The 20,461-nt window shown below is 45.7% G+C and overlaps 1 protein-coding gene across 1 annotated transcript; it reads right to left on the reverse strand.

The window, feature by feature from the left end:
- Positions 1-3,480: 3,480 nt before the first annotated feature.
- Positions 3,481-9,779, reverse strand: UPK1B (uroplakin 1B). The gene is made up of 7 exons (XM_032202364.1): positions 9,711-9,779; positions 8,971-9,171; positions 7,294-7,368; positions 6,425-6,547; positions 5,946-6,125; positions 4,967-5,050; positions 3,481-4,362 (listed from the first exon to the last, which is right to left on the reverse strand). The coding sequence occupies exons 1-7, from the start codon at positions 9,777-9,779 to the stop codon at positions 4,312-4,314; spliced, it is 783 nt and encodes a 260-aa protein (XP_032058255.1). The 3' UTR covers positions 3,481-4,311.
- Between the last annotated feature and the right edge of the window lie 10,682 nt (positions 9,780-20,461).

Raw genomic sequence — 20,461 nt, forward strand, 5'->3', positions numbered from 1 at the left:
ATGTAAAAAGACTAGGCAGCTTATTTGCAGGGGTTATCTGTGGTGGCTTTACCTCCTCCAGGCTTGGTGCCATCCACAGTGTCTTTCTAAAGGTGTACATTTCTGTACCTTGCCTAAGGAAAAAGGTAGAGATTAAAGGCTTTCAGCCCTGTGCTCACATTCAGTAAGAGCCCCGAGCAGACAGAACAGCTCACTGCTCATCACTGTTTCTCTTGAAGAGTTTATCTCAGCGAGTGAATGTGTAAGAACTGCAGATGACCTTGCCTATGCTGGAATTTCACCTCGCGTGCAAGCTAATGTTGTCAAAAACACCCTCACTTTTTTAAAATTTATTTATTTTTATTTTTTTTTCTGTTGCGGATAAACCCTCAGCAGTCATCCTCGGCTCCTCACGCAGCAGGCTCTCCTAAAGATAGATGCCAGAGATTACAGGGAGAGTTCTTACAGGAGGTTCCCAGCATACCACACGTTGCACAGGCTTTCCCCAGTTGCCAGAGGGAGTAGGGCTGCCAAGGGGTAGAAGAAGGAGGCTTCGTTTATGAGCTAGTTTTAGGTCATGCTTGGTTCCAATAAATATTTTTTTGGCACAAGTGCCTGTTGTAAGGAATGCGAAAAACGAAGATGGCAAGGCAATGAGCAGGATGGGAAATAAATCATCGGAGCACATGCGCTGAGGTGGGTAGCTAGATGCAAGCACAGCACAAAGCAGCAAGGCTTTGTATATAATCAGCGAGGTGAGGAGAAATAGGGCCTGAGAGATTGCGTGCAAACGGATTTCATGCAGATGACGAACAAGTGAGGGGAAAGAAGGAAGGGGTAGGAGAACCTGTTGGAGAAACGGGGTCAAAGGCAGGCCTATGTTGCCCCATGGCCTGAAGGAATGAAGACCTTCAGCACTGCCAGCTACAATTATTTGAGAATCTGAAAGGCATTGGGTTATATTTGTATGTGTATGGGAGGGGAGCAGCTGGGATTTGGGATACTTGTAGGCTTGGAGGTCAAGCTGCTCAGTCAGGCATGAACAAAGGATATTTCTCAGTGAAAGTCTGATTTCTCAGAATTAGAATATTACAATATATTAATAATCTAGAAATACAGTTGGTGGCTGTGGGAGAATTGAAACTTTTTTCTTTTTGCTAGGAGAGAACTGTGAATATTCACACCTACAGAGAAGAAATACACAGAGAAAATCTGCAAAAACAAAACAAAACAAACAAAAAATACCACCCAACTTCCATCTGGTAGATTTTTTCCTTCCTCTTGTCTTAGTCCAGCAAACTTAGTCCAGTTTCATACATCTATGGACATGGCCTGCTCTGATGACCAGTTACAGCCATAACCTCCAGCAGAAATCCAAACAGCTGAGAATGATCAGGATTTCTTTACAAGCCCCAGTTAACACACAAACCAGTTTGCCACCATTCCTGTCATGGACTCCATCCCTTCCTCACCCTCTCCTGGCATCCCAGGTAGGGAACCTGTAGAGATTGGAATCAACCTTCAGAAGCTGAAAAACCAGAAAAAGCTGTGCAGGATTTTTCAATAGCATGGTCAGTGTCATTCTGCCATCAACCCAGCCTTCTTCTCCCACTTTAGTTCAGACAGCTAAAGCTGTCTTTATTTATGTATTTATTCAATTTTTTCCTGGTTGAAATGCACGGCACTTCTGCTCAGACCCACCATTGCACAGAATGCTAGTTCATCACAATTTTTCTTTTTTTATATATACAAAAAAAAAAAAAAAAAAAAACATAAATCATAATGTGCCAAATGAGCTAAAGGCTCAAAAAGTAAAAGGTAAACTTGATGAACACAAATTTTATTGGCTTAAACTGCCATTTATGCCATAGGTCAATAACAACATCTGCAACCGGTTGGAGCAGATAATACTGCAATAGTGTGTTCAAGCTACTCTCTCAGTTCCTCTTTTATAAAATCCTACAGCATTTTCCCTATATTGAGAGCAGTTCTATAATCACAGCACATTTAGATGGTGAAGGAAGAAAGAGAGTTCTGGGTCTGAAGTAAAGGACCAGAGGAGAAAATAATGTCTGAAGTCAGTTATTACTGTGGTCTTAAAGTTTTCTCCAGCAGAAGGCCTTGCTAGTCTCTAACATGTTCCATACTGGTCATGTTACTCATTTTCAGAGCTACTTGGTTTGTAGAAGTAACTCAAGCAAGAGATCTTTAGGCAGGTGAGCAACTATCCACGAAGGCTCTCATGACTGAGAAGTTATTAGGGTGAGTCGGACAAGCCAAAAGGACAGAGGCAGTGTGGCTCCATTTTGTCCTTATTCCCCCATTTGTGTCCTGTCCTGTCCTGTCCTGTCCTGTCCTGTCCTGTCCTGTCCTGTCCTCTCCTCTCCTCTCCTCTCCTCTCCTCTCCTCTCCTCTCCTCTCTTCTCTTTTCTGCTTATGTTGTAGGCAGGGATTTGCACTTCAGAGCAAGTAGCATTTAACTAAGCCTTTGCTGTTGCTGCCTATCCTAGGCAGACACCAATTCTCTTCAGATTTATTTAGATCTATGTATGATTGTAGCTCTCAGCAACACACACACAAACAAACATAAAAGGCATTCATAAAACAAGCCCAGACCACTGACATACACAGTCCCCATGGACTATCCATGTCCTCAAGTCTCACAAAAAAGTACTGAAGACACAAGGCAGTCCTTACAGAAATTGCTGAGAGTCCAGGCTCTCAAAAACCATCACCACCCCACTAAAACAGGACTTTTCCATATGATCTCCCTTACCGGAGTGGCTGATCCATGGGGATTTTCCTTTTTGAAGGCACACACATAAAGAAAAACACTTCTGTGCTACAGGGACTTGTTTCTTCTTCAAGGTATTCACCATCTTTTTCTCCACCAGTACTCTAGTGAGGGACTACTGAACTGCAGACATACTGTAGCACCATGCATCACGGCACTGCATACTCAGACTTTCAGGATGGGCTTACAGGACTACAAGGCCTCACCTTGCACTGCCCAGGATGTCCCAGATACAGGCCTTCATCATCTTCCCTTCCCAAACACAGAATCATGAGCAAAAGGAAAATTTCACTTCCACTTCTTTTTAATTAGCATTTTGGCAAGTATACAAAAAACAAGGCATCACAGCAGCTGGCAAACTGTCACAACCTGAGCCAGAACACCTTGGGAAGAGGCTTCACCTTAAAATGCTCTACATAGGAGCACGTTTACATTACACATGTAACTGAAACATCCACCAGGAAAGACAGCAGGTCAGTCTGGGCCAAAGTAAACTACCACTATTGAACCGAGTGAGATTTCTAACTGTTGATGCACCAACTGGACTTGGCTCACTAAGGAACTTGCTGGTATTTTTCACAAGATTGTTGGCTTTATTTCATGCCTGTCCTGCCTTATCTGGGGATGTGGGAGGAGGAGTACAAAGGAGACATGACCATGTACCTGTAGGTAGCTGGCACAAGAAGCACAATGATTTAGGGGTGTGGGACTCCCACTTTCACAAAGCCAACTATGGCACAGGACCCCTTGTATTCTGAACAAATTCTAGTGAAATCTTCTGTGAAGTACATGCAGATTTTGGTGGTGTCGCTTGCTAGCAAGTGGAGCTTTTCATGAACTGGCACTTCTGAAGGCAGGAGAACAGGCAGCAGTTTCATCGGTCACAGGAGGTAGGCCTGGATACAGGTAGCGTATTGCAGAGGAGTGAGCTAGCCTTTTGTTGGGCCTGACTAGCAACAGGCTTTTTATCTGTGATACGTCTTTACTGCTGACACACTTAAACTCTCAGAGAATCTGCCTTACTCGAAGGCACGGGGTGACAGAGTTCAGGAACAGAAGTTGAAAGATGAAATACATTAGAGAGTTCTGCAGTCCTCTCCCTTGCAGCGTCCGTCTTTATTGGTCACAGGAGGTTACAGCTTTGCTCATACAGCCCTTGCCAGAGCCTTTAGCGTTACGATTTACACTCAGCCTAGTTTTAGAGAGAGACTTTTCTGGAGCAAGCACACCTGGGCATTTTCCTCTCTGATGTCATCACAGAAGAAATCGGATCATTTCTTATCTTATGCTCCAAGGATTTCTTGCACAGCAGAAGAAGGACTGTACCTCAGCCAGAGGGCAGAACAAGGGGCAAGGAAGGAACAAGAAGGTTCTTTCCTAGAAGGATCAACTCAGTGTGTCAAGTTTTTGGAGGGGCGAAAGTAATATGGGAGAGGGATCAGGAAAACTTCAAATCCTCAGTGGCACAAGGAACATGGAGCAGGAGACGAATGCAGTTTCACGGAGTGCTTCAGGACAACGTTGAGGACACCGGGCCTTCAGTATTCGATTCTGCTCCAGTAGAACATAGTGCCGAGGAGGACAAAGAACTGAAAAAACAAGACTACTAAGTCTCTCTACTCCCCTTTCTTTCTCCATACCTCTCCCCTGAGTCCCATGTAGTCCTACTGATAGAAGAGAGCAACAGTGGACTTTGATAAGCAAAGTCCATTCAGGCACAAGAGGCTTACAGAAAGAAAGAAGATATGTGTAGATGTAACTATTTGACTGGATCAGTCAGCTCACTGGGGATTATCTGTCATGAAGCTGATGAACCCAGAACACCTGAAACACTCATGCAAAGTCTTTGAACCAGATACTGGATTACCTGTCATGATTGCAGTTCAGATGATTCAATGCCCTTAAAAAACAAGTGTCTGCACATTGTGTTTGCTGTGCTGTATTACTGAGGTGGCAGCAAGCCACAGCAGGCTGGCAGGCCGTTTAGCTCTTCAAGTGTGGGAGCCAGGATGGAGGGGAAGATCTGAATGTAGCCCTGTTAGTGGAACTGGCTACAAGCAGATTGGTGACAAATAAATAACCATCATCTACAGATTTTTAAAAAATGTGTCAGCTGTCATCTACCTCCGCCCTACTGGGTGTGGAATAGCAAGGAAAGAGAAGTGGAAATAAAAGCAAATATTAAGTACTCACAGTCCAGCAGAGGATGGCAAAACCAAACCAGGCAACACCCCAGGCTTGTCTGTTCATTGGCCCAGAAATAGCAGCATAACAACCCTGTAAGACAACCATGCCTGAATCAACACCAGCTTTGAGCTTTTGCTCAAAGGTTATCCTTTTTACAAGGTCATCCACCTTTTAGAGAGAGTCAAGTGGCATGCTCCTCTCCTATTTTAATTTGTGTAATTCAAGAAGACAAGCCAGAACTGAACTGCTTATTGACAACTTGCAGACTGCCTATCTGCTTCTAGCTCCAAATACAAAGTAGATCCATCTTAAACACTTCAAGGAAAATTCTCTGTGACATCCACATGCCAAATAAACATATGTAACCAAACACAGCCAGCAAAGAGATGGCCTCCATAATCAAGAAGGTGTAGGCTAGTTTGGAAACTTGAACACCCTCTAGAAATGCCTGTTAGCTCATGACCCAGCAATCTGTCTGAATAGGAAAAGCTGGTCTACTGGAAAGCTCAGCCAGTGATGCATTCAGTAACTGGATCTTCCCACAGGAAACAACCTCCACTTTTCAGAGATGCCCTACTCTTCATTTTCTGGGGCACCATGCCAGAAGACAGCCTCTTCATCCTCCCCTGACATCTGTTCTCCATTGGTTATGGCAACTGCCTTGAAGAGGAGAACTGCTGACTTGCTCACTCATGTTGTATCTTCGGGGTAAGTTTGGTTTAGCTGCGGTCCACCTGCATGTAGAAGATGCCCTAGTTGGCACTGGAAGAGTTTTCTAAATAATGTTTTTATCAGAAATGCCTTTATCACAATCTGTCCTGTGTTCAACATGACGAGGACCCTACAGGCATTGCTTCTCCTCCAGAAACCTTTTTAACACCTGTAGCTTACAATAGAGGAGGAAGGCTATTCCTCGTTTCTTTCCCTAACATCAAGACACCTTTGGCCAACACAAGTTAATTGGAAAAAGCAGAGAAAACCTTACATTGCTTTTAAAGAAGCCAGGGACTCCAAGTTTGCAGCCATCAAGGTTGATGGGATGCCCTTGAGAATCCAAGATGCAACAATTGTGTGGCCAAGGGAAGTCAGCATCACTGTGCATCGTGCGGAAGGCAGATGTGTACTCTTGCCAGTCGGAGGGCCCGTTCACTCCGCAGCACTGATTCTGTGGGGAGAGAGAAGGGAAAGTTCTTCAACAGCCAAGATCACGGCCCTGGACAAGACTGGACCCTGCACATGGCTGGTTAGTCATTAACCATGAATTTATGGGAAAGATTCTTGAAGTTCCTGCCTTTGACAGTCTGCCATCTGATAAATGAGCGAAATAGGGAGTATGGCAGGACTTCATGTAAGGTTCAAGGCAGATACCATCCTCTTTATTAGGGAGTGGCCCCAAGGAGGACTTGAAATTCCAGAGCTGCAGGGCATTTAGTTATTAACGAGCATTTTCGGTGTTATTATTACCTGAAGCATGAGTTTATCCCATGTCTTTGTGACCCCTTCACTCATCCATTTGTCATTGTTATTGTCTGCCTCAGGCTTCTGATACCTTTCTAGCATCTGCTTCAGGAAGAGATTTGGTGTAAGCTGCAGGAAAAAATAAAAAAATTAAAAAAAATGAAGGAACTATGTAATTAAGTGGCCATGTAAAGCAAATATGGGGTTATGTGGGGTGGGTTTGTTTGCTTATGTCAGTGTCCTGATAGAGGAGAGGAATGAAGGTTTCCCTCTTCCAGTTTTACACAGAGGAGGGTAATGAGTCAGACTGAAGGAGCAGGAGCAACACAAACATAGATCCTGATCATGACTCTTGAGCAAGTCCCTCCAGATGTCAGATCCCAGGAGATTTGCAGGAGCTATAGGTTACACTTGATATGCTGCTTGGAGCTGAAGTGCCACAGGTCATTTCCCCCCACCAATATCTGCAGTTACTCACGTAATCTTTCCCTCACTAGTAACACTGCCTGTGGCAATGATGAAGATGTGTAGTCTGTATGTACGATAGATTAATCAGCCTGTAGCTGAAAGGCTAAACACGGTATTGATGATTCAGCTAACCCACGCTATTATTTCCTTAGATGCAGAGTTATAAACATTTTAAAGTATCAAAAATAACAAAACTACGTTAAAAACAACAAAGATATTTCCTTCATTAGAATAATGAGGCTGAAGGTTTCCCTTGTGGGGTCTTATTGTATCTCAGCAGTAGTCCTTTGAGCTTACAGTGTACCACCACACAGGCCATTTACTCTCCCAAACAGGAGGCACCGTGCCGTAGAAATGTAACATTTTCTGATGTGGTTGCATGAATACATGAGGAAAACAATACTCACAAAGTCTCGGTGAGTTGCTGCCGTGATGCAAGAAGCCATTTCAAATGCAAAAGTGATCAGCATCAGAATAATATACTGTGGGAGAGAGAGAGCGGAATTGGCTTAGTTAAGCAGTTTCTTCCAGTTCTGTGTTTTTCAAGATTAAGCCCCGACTCCTGTTCAAGCCAGAAGAAGCCAGGCTATCCTAGTCTCCCCAGTCTTTTCCTCTGAACATTCATGTAGCCCTTTTCTGTGATTGTTTTCAGTTTGCAGCCTGCTTTCCTGAAGGTAGATAATGAGAATTGCACTCCATCTCACAGACGTAATTTCATCAGAACCTCATTGAATGGCATTAATGCCATTCTTTGCCCCACATGCCCTAGAATAACATTAGCCATTTTCATCGCTGTATTTCATTGGCAAATTATGTTTGTGCCACGTCTCCTTTCACTTCCACTTGCAAGCTAATAGCTTTTCAGCAAGAAGCTATTCAATCGTAGCAGGAGACCTCATACTTTATGGAAAAAGAAGGTGCAATTTAATGGGTTGATCAGATCCTCCTGATCTCAGGATTTCCCCAGCATCATCAGATATCCTCAGCACTCTTACTCTGTAAGCAAAGATCCTTCATGAAAACTGATCCTCAAGAGAACCTCTCACCTGCTTCTCTTCCTTTCATAGCACAACTCCTTTTAGCCTTTTCCATATTCCTTTTGCAGTTTTCATGTGTCTATTTCTACTCTCACATTTTTATTTTTATTTTTATTTTTATTTTTATTTTTATTTTTATTTTTATTTTTATTTTTATTTTTATTTTTTTCCCCTCATATTCAGGGCATTGGTTTTCTTTTTACCCCAGCTTCTGCCCCCTGTATTCTCTGTTTTCTCTTATACCACAGCCTTGGGTTTCAGCCAAGACACTAAAATTCAGAAATTCTCTTCCATCAGCTGTTTTTTAGTGAATTCTCTGGCACAAGAGCTCAGATCTCTAAGTGTCTCCTGTTTAAAACGGACACCCTGCCATCCTACATTAATTCAAGAGAGAGCTGATTGCATAGTTTTCAGCTCTACCCTTCCTTAATGCAAGCACCAATTAAGTTCACCACTGTCAACCTGAGGGACTAAGTAAGAAATTATATAGTTTTGTTCATGCCTTAACATTGTCTTTGGCTTATCCAAAGCTCTCTGTCCTCACCCCTGTAATTTCTGCTTGCTTGCTGATGTATAATGTTGTCAGTTGCACCCATATTTGGTATACTTACACATACTAATGCCTTGTAAAGCAGTCATTACTTATAAGCTCCTAAACTGAATGGTACATGACAGCTGAAAGGCAGTAGGGGGTGGGGAGAAACAAGAATCTAAACCACATCTCAGCTGCATGTGATTGCACAAGTGTTTCTGCATGGTTCCAGGGCAAGGTCAGGGTCAAGCCCGTGACTTTATACCTCTGTTGCAGCTCTCACTATTGATTCCCTCATCCTGGTTTGGGAGTTTGTCATGCATATGTCCTCACAGGTATCACCTTGTGGGAGAACACAGCCATGGTGGAGAAGATCCTTTGGCTCCTCTTCACTAATAAAAGCTGTCTTCACTAATAAAAGCTTAGTGGGTGATTATCAAGGTGAGCAGGGAAAATAAACCAGCAGTTTTTTTTCAGTTTGTCAAGAATCAGTGGGCAAACTTTGCTACACTTACCACCAGCAGCAAAGTCCTGTTGGACTTGATAACTCCTACGATGCCAAGGATAGACAGAGCAAGGAGTGCAAAGCCAACAAAGATGCCAATCCAGGCAGCAGCATAGATGTCGTCATTTTCTGTGGCTTCCAGCAGAGGGTAGAGACCGTGGGGATCGGACACAAAGTAGATGCACTCTGCTGTCAGGGCAATACCGCACATCTGAGAAGTACAAGTTGGGGAAACCCATTAAATCAAGCTTCCCCAAAGAAATAACAAAGACACAAAATGAAGAAGCCTGCATTTGTTTCTTTTACCCTCCTGCCCAACAGGAGATCCTCAATTCCTCCTCTGCCCAACTCTACAATCTCTTTTATCATGCCTTAACACAAGGATTGCAAGCTGAACTCACCCAGCTTAGACCTGAAATGTTAGGCCTAGAAATTGAGGATGTTAAGAAAGAATTAACACAAATTTTCCCTTCACTATATGGAAGGAGCTGGTTGGAAAGATGTTGGTCATCAGCAAGGGCTGTTCCTCTAGAAATTATGTTGGTCTTGTGGATCAGCCTCTTCTGTCCCTTGTTGTCCCCTCCGTACCCAAATGACCAGCCAGCACAACTCTCCTTTACCTCTCCTCTCACACTGTACTGCTCTGCTTATTGGTGGACTTCAAAGGGATTTCGTGGCTGGAAAATGCTGTTTCAAGAAGTGTCATACTGGAAGGAAGCCACCCACCCACCCCTGTCCCACTTCACTTACCCCAATGACCACATTCCCCAGGATTAGTAGACCCTGAAAGATGCGTACGCCATTTTCAGTTTTTGCCATCTTTAGTTCTTCATACAACCTGAGAGAAAAAAAAAAGAAAGAAAGAAACAAACAAACAAACAAAAACCAGTTGTCAATTAGACAGGTACAATATCTTCATTCAGAAATGAAAATTACCCCATGGAAAAGGATAGAGAGAACCTGCCAGCCTTTCTGTACCCCCACTCCAGAGGAAAGACTTCCCTAGGTGTGAAGCTGGTAACTTGTACTCTCCCTGACAGTTGAGCTATACAAGACAGGGGTAACTCTGTGCACAGCCATTGGCTTCAGTTCACTTTTTGGATAGGTTTTCACAGGCACAACAGCACCCACCAGGATAGATAAGGGATGAGTTCAGAGCTCTCACATTGCTCCTCCTTCAAAGGAGCCAGCTTTATCCTAGGGCATGCCATCCATCCTTTTGGCCATTTCCTCCTGGCCAACACCATCACAGGACCATGCTGGTAACTGCAGTGCTATAGCTCTATCACACACATGCTGGCACTGCAGGGCTTGGCAGCACGTTGCTAAGGGGTAGTTCCCTCTCCCACCCGTGCCAGGAACCAAAGCCGGGGCCCTCATCCCCAGTCAGGTGCGAGGGATGGAGCTGCTCAGGCTGCAGCTGGCTCACGGGAGCCAGGCCAAGCAGCATTCCCACCAAATTCCTGAGAGCGCTACATCCTGCAGGCTGGACCCAGGCGCCCCGCCTCGGATTCATCCCCCTCCAGAGAGAGCGGCATAAAGGCACTAGTCAGAGGTGTGAGGCCTTTTGGAGAAACAAGCCCAAATTCCAGGACCTGTGGAGCCCTTGTTTCAAAGGGACAGAGCGCATGTGTGCATGGTGAGGGGGAGGAAGAATAACCCCAGCCCCGAGACAGCTGCGTTTATTGGGTGGTTAAGAAAACAGACGCCACGAACGAAAGGCTGAAGTGGGCCCAACTTGAGCTGGCAAAGGAAAAAGCAGCTTGAACTCCTCCCCTGCTGGAGTACCAGCACTCGTGCCCTGTGTTCCTGGGGTGACCAACTCTGTGATTCTTCAAAAACCTTTTGGGATTCCTCAAGAATTCTCCAAGCATTTCCTCAAGATATCATGAATAGTCATTGTTTCCCAGGTAAGAAGTCATTCTTATTCCCAGCCAGGTGGTTGGATGCTGGCACAATAAATACATCTGAAGCTGCACAGCTCTGTACAGGCTTATGAGATCAACCTGAAGCTGCCAAACTTGCAAATTTGTTGGCCAGCCAGCATGTCCAGAAGTCACATCAACTGCCTTGGAGGTCTGGGCAGTGCCTGGCCACATGTGGTCTGCAGTACAATACTGCAGACCCTGACAAGCCAGAGACAGACTGGTTCTCCAAATATCTGAAAGCTGTAGAAACCCCTGCCGTAATCCTTGCAGGGATTTTAGAAAAGCCTTTACTTATTGCTGGCTGAAAGACATCACAAGTCAGAGCACAGTCCAAAAAGCAAGGAGATCTTCCCTGCTTGAAGGCAGGTGCATGAACTCTGACTGCCGTGTGAAAAAGCAGGTCTGCTCCAGCTGCCATGAAGAGAGCTGGGCTGAGTGTGTCTAGCACGACAGATCATGCTAAGTGTGGTTAACAAAGTCACAACCCTTTCCTTAACACTACAGAAATGTCTTTATCCTCCCCTTCTCTCCTACAGACACCTCTGCAGCATAACAACAGCACTCAGACTGAAGGAAGCTAGACCTGGCTTGCTCTTGGCTGCCCAAGGGCACAGCTCAACTACTTCATTTTCTTTAACTAGCCACCTGTTTGGAGACCCTTGCACTTGGACTTTCCACCCAGCCCCCACGCTTGTTTCCCTACGACCTGGATTTCTTCTTGTAGGCAGGACCTGGTGTTCTCTTGCCTCACTTTGGCCAGGTATTACTGCAGGCACATCAGTCCCAGAAAGGGGACCTCTTCTGGTGTAAACCCATCTCCTAGAATGCTGCAGCTGGGAGGAAAGCTGGGAATGGTCACCACCACACAGATATCAAATAGAAAGTGCCAAAAATCTAGGCAACTTAGGGCTTTCCAGAATCTTAGGACTTCATTTCAAACCCTGTATGGGGGTGGTCACCTAAAAGAAGCTGCAGGAGATCTGTGACTTCCCACCCTGCCTGTTCCTTGTCCCTCAGAATTAAGCGGCATTAAGCAAGAGCACAGCACTGAGGTCAGGTGCATGACTGCAGAGGCATGAGACAAAACTCTGCTGCCTTGCCTGAGGCAGGCTGCACGCAGGCATGATGCCACCGTCCCCTGGGAGTGACACTGGCAGGCAGTCCTCCTCCCACCTCCCAGAGAGACAGGCGCCAGCAGCTCGTGCCTGCGGACACAAATCATTTCAGAACAAGGGAAGCCTTCTGCGTGGGCTGGCTAAGGAAAATCTTACAACCCAAACACACTCTCCTGGGACTCCAGGGAACCCCCTGAGGAGACAGGAGCTTCGGCTGCAACTATTATCCAAAACATATTCAAAAACTTGACTTGTGACAAAGGAAGGGGGCCGGATCCTGGGATTTCAGCTGCAAGCTTGCATGGACCTGGTGTTCCTTAGCACATCCCGGGGACCTTGAAGGTTAGCTGTGACACTCTGTGGTCTCAGGTTTTCAGTTATCACTACCATAGGCTTTGCTCCATGCCCCAAGGAGCTCTGGAAAGGCTTCTGTTGCTCCCATTGCACCACAAAACCCACAAAAACCTATATCCCTCCTGAAGCATCTCCTTCTTTCCCTCCCTACACCTGGCCAGGACCCAGCCTGCAGCTTCTCCCTTATCCTCTTCAAGCTCCTGTCTGAAAAGTCAGGCTTCTGCCCTTGTGTTTTAGGTGACTAATCCCATGCAGACTTTCAAACGATGTCGTGCTGGCAGCAGTGCCTTGATACAGGGTGGACTCAGCCTCTTATGCATCAATTAACACACATTGCTCTGACTGAATTTTTGAAACCTCTACACCCTATTTTTACAGACTGAGACAGGATTTCAGTAGCCTTACAGATGAATGTCCCCTGCTTTAGTGTATTTATTCTCCAACTATAGCCAGAAAAGCCCATGGATAAGAATCATTTTGGCATTGCCTCATGTAGAAGTGGGTCCTGTTCTGATCGCGACATGTTCTGTGCCAGTTCTCATGATGGAGTCACAGCACCATGGCCAAAAGGATGTCCAAAACCTCTCCTGTGAGCACCATTTGCTTCTACAAAGAGCCAACACTCACCCCAGCCCTTGTGAAGCCCTAGGTCCTCCATGTAATCAGAGTTACGGAGTCTCCTTCCTTGAAGATATTTAAAAAACATCTGGACATGGTCCTAGGCAGCCTGCAGGGACCTTGGACAAGAAGACCCCCAGCCCCTCACACCATGGGCAGCAGCTGGGGATGCTCAAGCCATTGCCCACCATCACAGGCATGACATCCCCATGTCCCTCCTGGCCTGGAGTGCAAGGGCTGGCACAAAGCAGCACCCTTGGAGGGTGGGAAGAGGAGTGGGGACAGTACATGAGCATGATGGCTGGGCCCTGTAGGACTTCACCCCCTGCTACCTCCCTGGGTAGCTCTACGTGGCATTCTTCTCCCCTTGTGCAAGGAGGCAGAAACAAGAGGTGCATTTGTACTGTTTCCCATGGATTCTGCAGCCTCCAGATGCCTCAGCTGAAAGGCTTGGAACCACTTGAGCACAACTAAACAAACCCAGCCTTTCAGCTGCTGAAACCTCATCCTTGCCCGGGGGCCCTGCCCTGCCCTTCACCCCATCCAGCCACCTCCTCCTAGCCCTCTGGCTTTCCCAGGCCTGTCTCTACAAGCTCGAGCAGAACACCAGTGGTGGGGTGCCAAGAGAGGGAAATGGGTGAGGAGGAGCCATCAGAGGAGCAGTGCAGGTGCTGTAGGACGCCCCAGGCAAGGCACAGACCTGCCCAACCCACTAGGGTGTCCTGCACAGCAAGGCTTGGGTAAACCAACTTCGTAATTATTAATTATCATTATTGCCGTTGTTGTTATTATTTTCTGATTTTTTTCTTTTTATAAGCCCCCAAGGGACTTAAAAAACAAAGGCAGTTTCAAAGCGTTTGGGAAATCTGCAGGGTTACACTGCCTTTAAGAGGAGGCAATTAAATATTTTATTGATGAATCTTTTGGACCCTGCTGCTGCAAAGGCGGATGTTTTACAAGTGGTGGTTCGTCATTTATTTATTTTGAGGCAAAGATTTCCAGCACACATGCACATGATCCTCCTGCCCCACCGAACCTCTCCCGTCACTCCACCTGCCAGTGAAAGGCAGCCACCCCTGGCAGAGAGCAGCTTGTTCTCCAGCCTCCATCCACTCCGAGAAAATGAAAAGCCAGCCAGTTATTTTATGCTACCAGGGGAGAAATATAAAGCAAAAACAAAGCTCAGCATCAAGCAGGGGTCATAGACTAATTAAGTTTCCTTTCAAGAGAGATCGCTATGAAATGAAGCCTATGTGAACAGTGAAGCGGCTGCTAAATCATCATCAGGCATAATTACCTCGGAAATAGAGCTGGGAGGTAGTTTTTTCCTCTCTCCCTCATTAGTTCAGCAGAGCCAAAACAAGAGTGTTTTTTTTTTTTTTTTTAAATATATACTTTATATTTTCACAAGTGAGGGGGAATTACAGGATTTGTCTTTCTCTGTGATGATTTTTTTTTTTTTTTTGACACTCAAACATGTTGGCAACAGATCTAATTTTCCCATTTCCTCCTCCCTAGTCTTTAGGAGAAAAAAATATGAAACAAATTAAAACAGCCATATAGAAGACACAGCCTGCGGTAGAAGAAAAAAAAAAGAAATGCTTAATAATCATCTGCAGTTAACCTCACCCAGGTACCAACCTCCCACATACTAAACACAGCCCAGGGTCTGAAATGAAAATCATTTAACATAAAAGCCTGTGTTCTTGTACCAGATGCTTCTCATTGATTTGCCTCATGAAGACAAAGATGGTGACCAAAGCCAGGTACTCACCCCTCTCTCCTGGTGATGCTTCCCAGCAGAAAACCACACACACCTGTCCAGCTGAAAAAGAGCCCCCTTTCTCCTGTCTCGCCTGGTCTTTAAAGAGCCCAGGTTGCTTGAGAAGAGCCGTGTGTGATTGGTAGGGTGCCCATCACATGAGGAAAACTTTTTTTTCTAGCCAAACCTGTTCCCTGGCTCCTGTGGGACCAGAGGGTGTCTCTGTGATTCTCAGATTGTATCGGAATGTCGTTGTGCCGAAAACAGAAAGCTTGAAGAATTTCTAGCATTGTACTCTCCAAAGGGTGGATGAGTGACTCACTCGTGTGAGACACTTGAACTTTAAAGAGTATAGGTAAATTTGAAGGAAGTAAATATAAATATTAGGATTGCCAGACCATTATTTGAATGTGGTATAAGAAGAATGCACTGACTAGAAAAGAGAATAAACGAGTATCAGTGTTTTCATTTAATTGTGTTGCATGGAGAAGACTTGAAAAATACAGTAGTTTGGGTTGGAGCCATTTTGATTTTCTTTAACCCAGGGTGCTTTTAGAAACAAAAATGTAGGTGTTGGCTACTGTGCAAGACACTATGGATGATGAGAAAAATGGGGAGAACATTGCATTGCCTTGGGCCACATGGATTTTTAACTCATTCAGTTTTATGAAGAGTAAAATTGAGGACATACATATGTAGTGATTGGCCTGTGATGAACTAGGAGGGGCTGAGGCTGAGGAACACAACAGGAAAGGCACTTCTCTCACCTTCCTTACACGTTCCAGCCCAAATCTGCCAAAAATCATCATTCTTATTACCAGAGCCTTGATCTAATCTTTGGCAAAGGCACAGCTGCTTGTGCTTGGTGTTCATTTCTGTGTGCAAACCCCAACCTACTGAACAGTGATGGGATGGGTGATGGGAGCTTCACATTTTAAGAGTTCTTCACAAGTCAAAAACAAACATCAAAAGAATATGTGAGACCTGGCCTGAGCAAGAAAGGGTGATGTGGCTGACAAACCACTCCATGTGAGCCTAGGTGCCACCATGGGCACCCCCAGTGAGCTGTCCACAGCTGCCTCAGCCTTCCCTGTAGATCTGCATCTGTGCTTGCATAGTCCAGATAAGAACATGCCAACAGCTCCGTATAGACAGATACATACATTTTTTTAAATTGTTGCATTTGCAAATGCTATAGGATCACAAATGCCTGCACCCCTCCCAAAAAGTCATGTACACAAGTGTATAGGGATGTGTAGAAAAAATACAAGTGCATGTGGTTTCTACACACGGATATGCACACATAGACCCACATTTGTGCACACCTTTGCTGCCTGTAGATTAAAAGCAGAGTGCTGGATTGGGTGTGAAGACACTGCAGTTGGGGGTTTCGCTTGATGAGATGGAGGTAGAAAATGAAATTCCTTGGGAAAATTGTCACTATGACCATGAGCTCTATGGGAGACAAGGCAACGTGAGAATGTGCCTGTCACTAAATGTGCCTTAGTTTTTCAAAATAGGGCATGGGAGGGAGATGGAAAATGCCCAAAGAAAGAACAAAGCTGCTGATAAATGCTGAATAGATGCTGTAGGCAATTCTAATGGACTGACCTTGCTCCCAACCCCTAAGAACACCCTTTCACCTTCCTGCACTCTTTGAATGTCTTTTCTTTATAGCATGGAAATAATGATTTAAGACTGAAAGAGTGTGAGAGGGGGGTAGCTGGGGAGGAAGACAGCACACAGAAAGGAAAAGGAGATTGCAGCCAAACTGGCAGGAGACATTTCTGTGCCTGCCTCATGCCAGCATCATGACGAAGCCACTTCTATCCACAGGTGAGGAGGCTCCTTGCTGCATTTTCAATGTTGCATGCAAAGATCAGGTCTCACATTTAAGTGAAAACACAAAGAGGGCTCAGGAAACCTTATATCCCTCACGGTGTGGCTGCACTGTCAGCAATACCCATGCACAGGTTCAATCTGACAGGCACCCTCTGTTTGTCCTAGGGAGGGGGTCCTTCCTGATGAATGTCCCTCCACTGTGCATGACATCCTCGGAGCAAGGCTGAGCATCCCTGCCACAACACACTGCAGAAGGTGCTGCCTGTGGGCTGAGCCACCGCCTTGGTGACCTCCTGCTGAGGGTGCCGCTCTGGCAGCCCCGTCCCCAGCCCCAGCCACCTGGCTTTGCTCCTGCATTCCCGGGAGGGCTGTGAACAGCTGCTTCCCCATCCACAGTTCAACCTTCCTTCCCCTGCCAGGTGGGGGGCTGAGGCTGGCTCTGGCCGCCCAAGCCCTCCACTTGCCGTGGCCAAGTGCCAGGCCCTCCCTGGAGGAACAGGGAATTCCTGCTGGCTGCCTCCTGCTGCCTCCACACAGGGGGCAAGGGGCAGATGTCCACCCTGCCCCTGGGGTCTGCGGCTGGCCTCCTGCCTCCGCTCCCCTGCTGGCTGGGCTGTGGCTTGTGCTGCAGCTGCTTCCACCTTTCGTGAAGTTTTGCCCTTCTTCTGACACTTCTGATACATCTCGAGAGAGGGTGAGGGGAATAAATAAGTGCACACCACCTAGGGAGATCAGGGGAGAGCAGCTCTGTCCCAGAAAATGTTTACCAAACAGTGTTGAGTGTGGGGAGACAAATGGCATACCATTAGCAACAACCGTGGGCTAATTATAGTGGGCTTGGATAAACCACTAGGTTGATGGGCTAGCCCCTCCATCTAGGCCTGGAAATATAGAGAGTGGAAAGCAGAACTGTATGTATATATTTAGTGTGATGCGGAATGTGGAAAGTAACTTCTAAAGCCTCAGATACCTCGGTAGAGAGTGCTACAGAAAAGCCAGATACAGGCATCTTTGTGATGCTGGTAGTTCTGGTATTTGGCAGTGCATAACCCACCCAAGAATATGGCACTGCACTCCTCATTCCTAAGAAGAGATGTATAAAGCACACTCTCAACAACTGTGGTTTCTTAATATTGCATGGAAAGAGGGGGTTACACCTTATTCTTCTAATTTTGTGTGATAGAGTTTTATTCATGAGCTCTTTTTTATTATTATTATTATTATTTATTTATGATACGTGGCTGTATTTTGGTTTTAAGACTTGTGATTTTCAGTGTTTGCATGGAATCTAAGCTATTAAAATCATGTGATTACATGAAAATCTGTACTTTCAGCCTTTCAAAACAGATCATTTCTTGTCCTTCTGATACGTGAGCAATCGGAAAGGACAAACAAGTTGGAGGAAACTGCTCTGTCTGGTAAAGAACTAGGTTCAGGCTGGGAACTGCTTCCCCAGGGAGTTTTGGACTAGAGCTTATATTGAAATTTGCTCATCTGGATATAGGTGATAACAAATTAAATTCCAGTATTCTACTGCTAACAACCTAGTCAGCTGCTGTGGCTCCATTCCTCAGTGGTCTTGGCCCAAAAGCTTAGACAAACAGTGAATGTTTATAAAAGGTAATCTCTGTTAGTTGCTATTACTGTTGGCAAAGTAGATCCTCAGGGTGCTTTCCTGAGTACCTTGAGATAGATTTGGGCTCTGAATGTCCCCTAAGGAAGCCTCTTTTATTCTGCAGACTATGAAAGAAACTAGTAGGAGAGCCTCATCACAGATCTGAGGCTAATTTCTGCAGAGAAAAACCCTGACCAAAGTATCTACATCTTAGATCTGCTCATCCCACCTAGGTCTTTCAGCAACCTGGAGGTCACTTTTTGGTATATACAGAGACTAGAAGATAAAACAAGCACAGAGGAGTCTGGGAGAGTCCTGAAGTCAAACCCTGCTCTGGGTCCATCCCATTAGCTAGAGTTTCTGCTGATGTGGAAGGGAAGCCAAGCCCTGCAAGAGTGGCATTCCCCAGCCAACACCTATGATGGTGTAAAAGGGCAAGTAAATCATAGAATCATTTGGGTTGGAAAGGACCTTAAAGATTACCTAGCTCCACCCCCCTGTCATGGGCTGGGATGCCACCTACTAGATCAGGTTGCCCAAAGCCCCATCCTGCCTGGCCTTTAACACCTCCGGGGATGGGGCATCATGGGCCACATAAATGGGACGCGGCTTCCTCTTTAATCTCATCTTCAGCTTCTTCTGGTGGGCCTGGCTGCCTTGGCTGGGTCTTTCAGGCTGAACATTTATCCAAGCAGTGGAGGGCATGGGGAAATAGCGATGGTTATTACCTCTGCTCTCCTCCTGTCATGAGGGATTAACTAGGCCGGGCTGTGGTCCTCAGCAGCAGAGTGGCTGTGAAGTACATATAAATCATCAGAGGATGTTATGGACCCTCCTGTTGGCTTTAAAAAGAGGAAAAGAATGAGTCCTGGGTAGATCTGGCCAAAATGGAAAGCCTTGGAAAGTATACAGCAAGCAACTGCTGTCCTGGGGACTCACAAGCACCTATTTACTGGCAGGGAGCACTTATCATACAGCCACATCATCTCTAACCTCTCAGCCCATATGCTGAAGGACAGCACAAAAATGAGCTAATGCTCCTAAGTCTGCTAGACGGAAATGTTGAGCATGCTACAAGGACAGTGGTTTTATAATGTGCGATCTCCCCTTTCCTTACTGATCTTGTTGTGTTCCCACACATTGAAGTCTACCTCTTGCCTGTAGGGCACCATTACTTTATCATTTCCTTCATTATTATTAATGTCTCTTCTCTCCATATACCACCTACCTTTTCCTTCCACTGGCCTATTCTCGTAGATATGAAGCTCTGCTCAAAGCAAATGTTTTCGACTTGCACTTCACTTTGAGGATTGCTGTTTTATTGCAGACCTGAAGAAGGATTTGTGTGCCCTTCTTGCACATCTTTTGCAGATCTACTAGTTGATCTGATAAAAGCTATCACTCCTGCCTCCAAGCATTCTTCTGTCAGTCTCAGGAAGAGTTTAAGGGTGTTTTAGTGAGGAGTCTTCCCTGTGATGACCAGAATATGCTCACAGGGCACCTGGCCAAGGGAGAGAACACTCTAGGGCAGGCTAGCTCACTCTGAACAGGACCCTGGCCATAGGGAAGGTTCACAGGAGGCTAGAAATCTCAGTGTACCTAGAAAAGAATTGACTGGGACCCTGCAAAATGTATGGCAGGAGAACAGACTTTTGAGAACACAGAATTTTCTGCTTGTGCTTGAGAGAGCTCCTTTAAAAGGCTGGAAATGTCCTGGGAAGGACTGCTAGAAGGTGCCTCCATATTGCTCTTGGTTGTGAATTTTAGGGCTTTCTGGATTACTGCCTCTGAAAGAATGCAGGTGCCAGTGTTGATATATCTGCTAGCATGTGGCCTCAGGTCCTGAATGGCCTTGGCACCGTGGTACTCCTTTGGTTCTGGTATTTCTCTTGTATTTCATCTAACAGACCGGGAACAAGCTGTTCTGTCTGGACCCAGTGGCTGAACTGCTGTTGCTGGTGATTAAAAATCCCTCCTCCAAAATTCCCTGTGTCAGTCAAGAGCTGCAATATGGTAGAAAGAAGAGTTCTTGCTTGCAGACTTTTACTGCTTGTTTGGAAGGGGACAAAGAAATTTATTCACAGGAGTTGTTCCAGCTCTTTACTGAAAGGTGCTTCAGGATACCTCATTCCTCCCATATCCAGCCTGTTCACCTACCTCTGCATTAGCTGCCTCTGATCTGAGAGGCTGTAGTGGGCTGGCGGTGGAGCACTGCCATCTACTTACAGTTCCCTGCCACTATCCTGCTTGCAGCGTGCTTGCTGTAA

The sequence above is a fragment of the Aythya fuligula genome, chromosome 1 (assembly GCF_009819795.1).
Source record: "Aythya fuligula isolate bAytFul2 chromosome 1, bAytFul2.pri, whole genome shotgun sequence".
Lineage (NCBI taxonomy): Eukaryota > Metazoa > Chordata > Aves > Anseriformes > Anatidae > Aythya > Aythya fuligula.

Coding starts and splice junctions, on each gene's coding strand:
- UPK1B (XM_032202364.1), bottom strand. CDS start 9,779: ATGGCAAAAACTGAAAATGGCGTACGCATCTTTCAGGGTCTACTAATC. Junction 7,369..8,970: donor ACAGGACTTTGCTGCTGGTG/GTAAGTGTAGCA, acceptor TCTCTCCCACAG/TATATTATTCTGATGCTGAT. Junction 5,051..5,945: donor CTGGCTTCTTTAAAAGCAAT/GTAAGGTTTTCT, acceptor GTTGTCTTACAG/GGTTGTTATGCTGCTATTTC.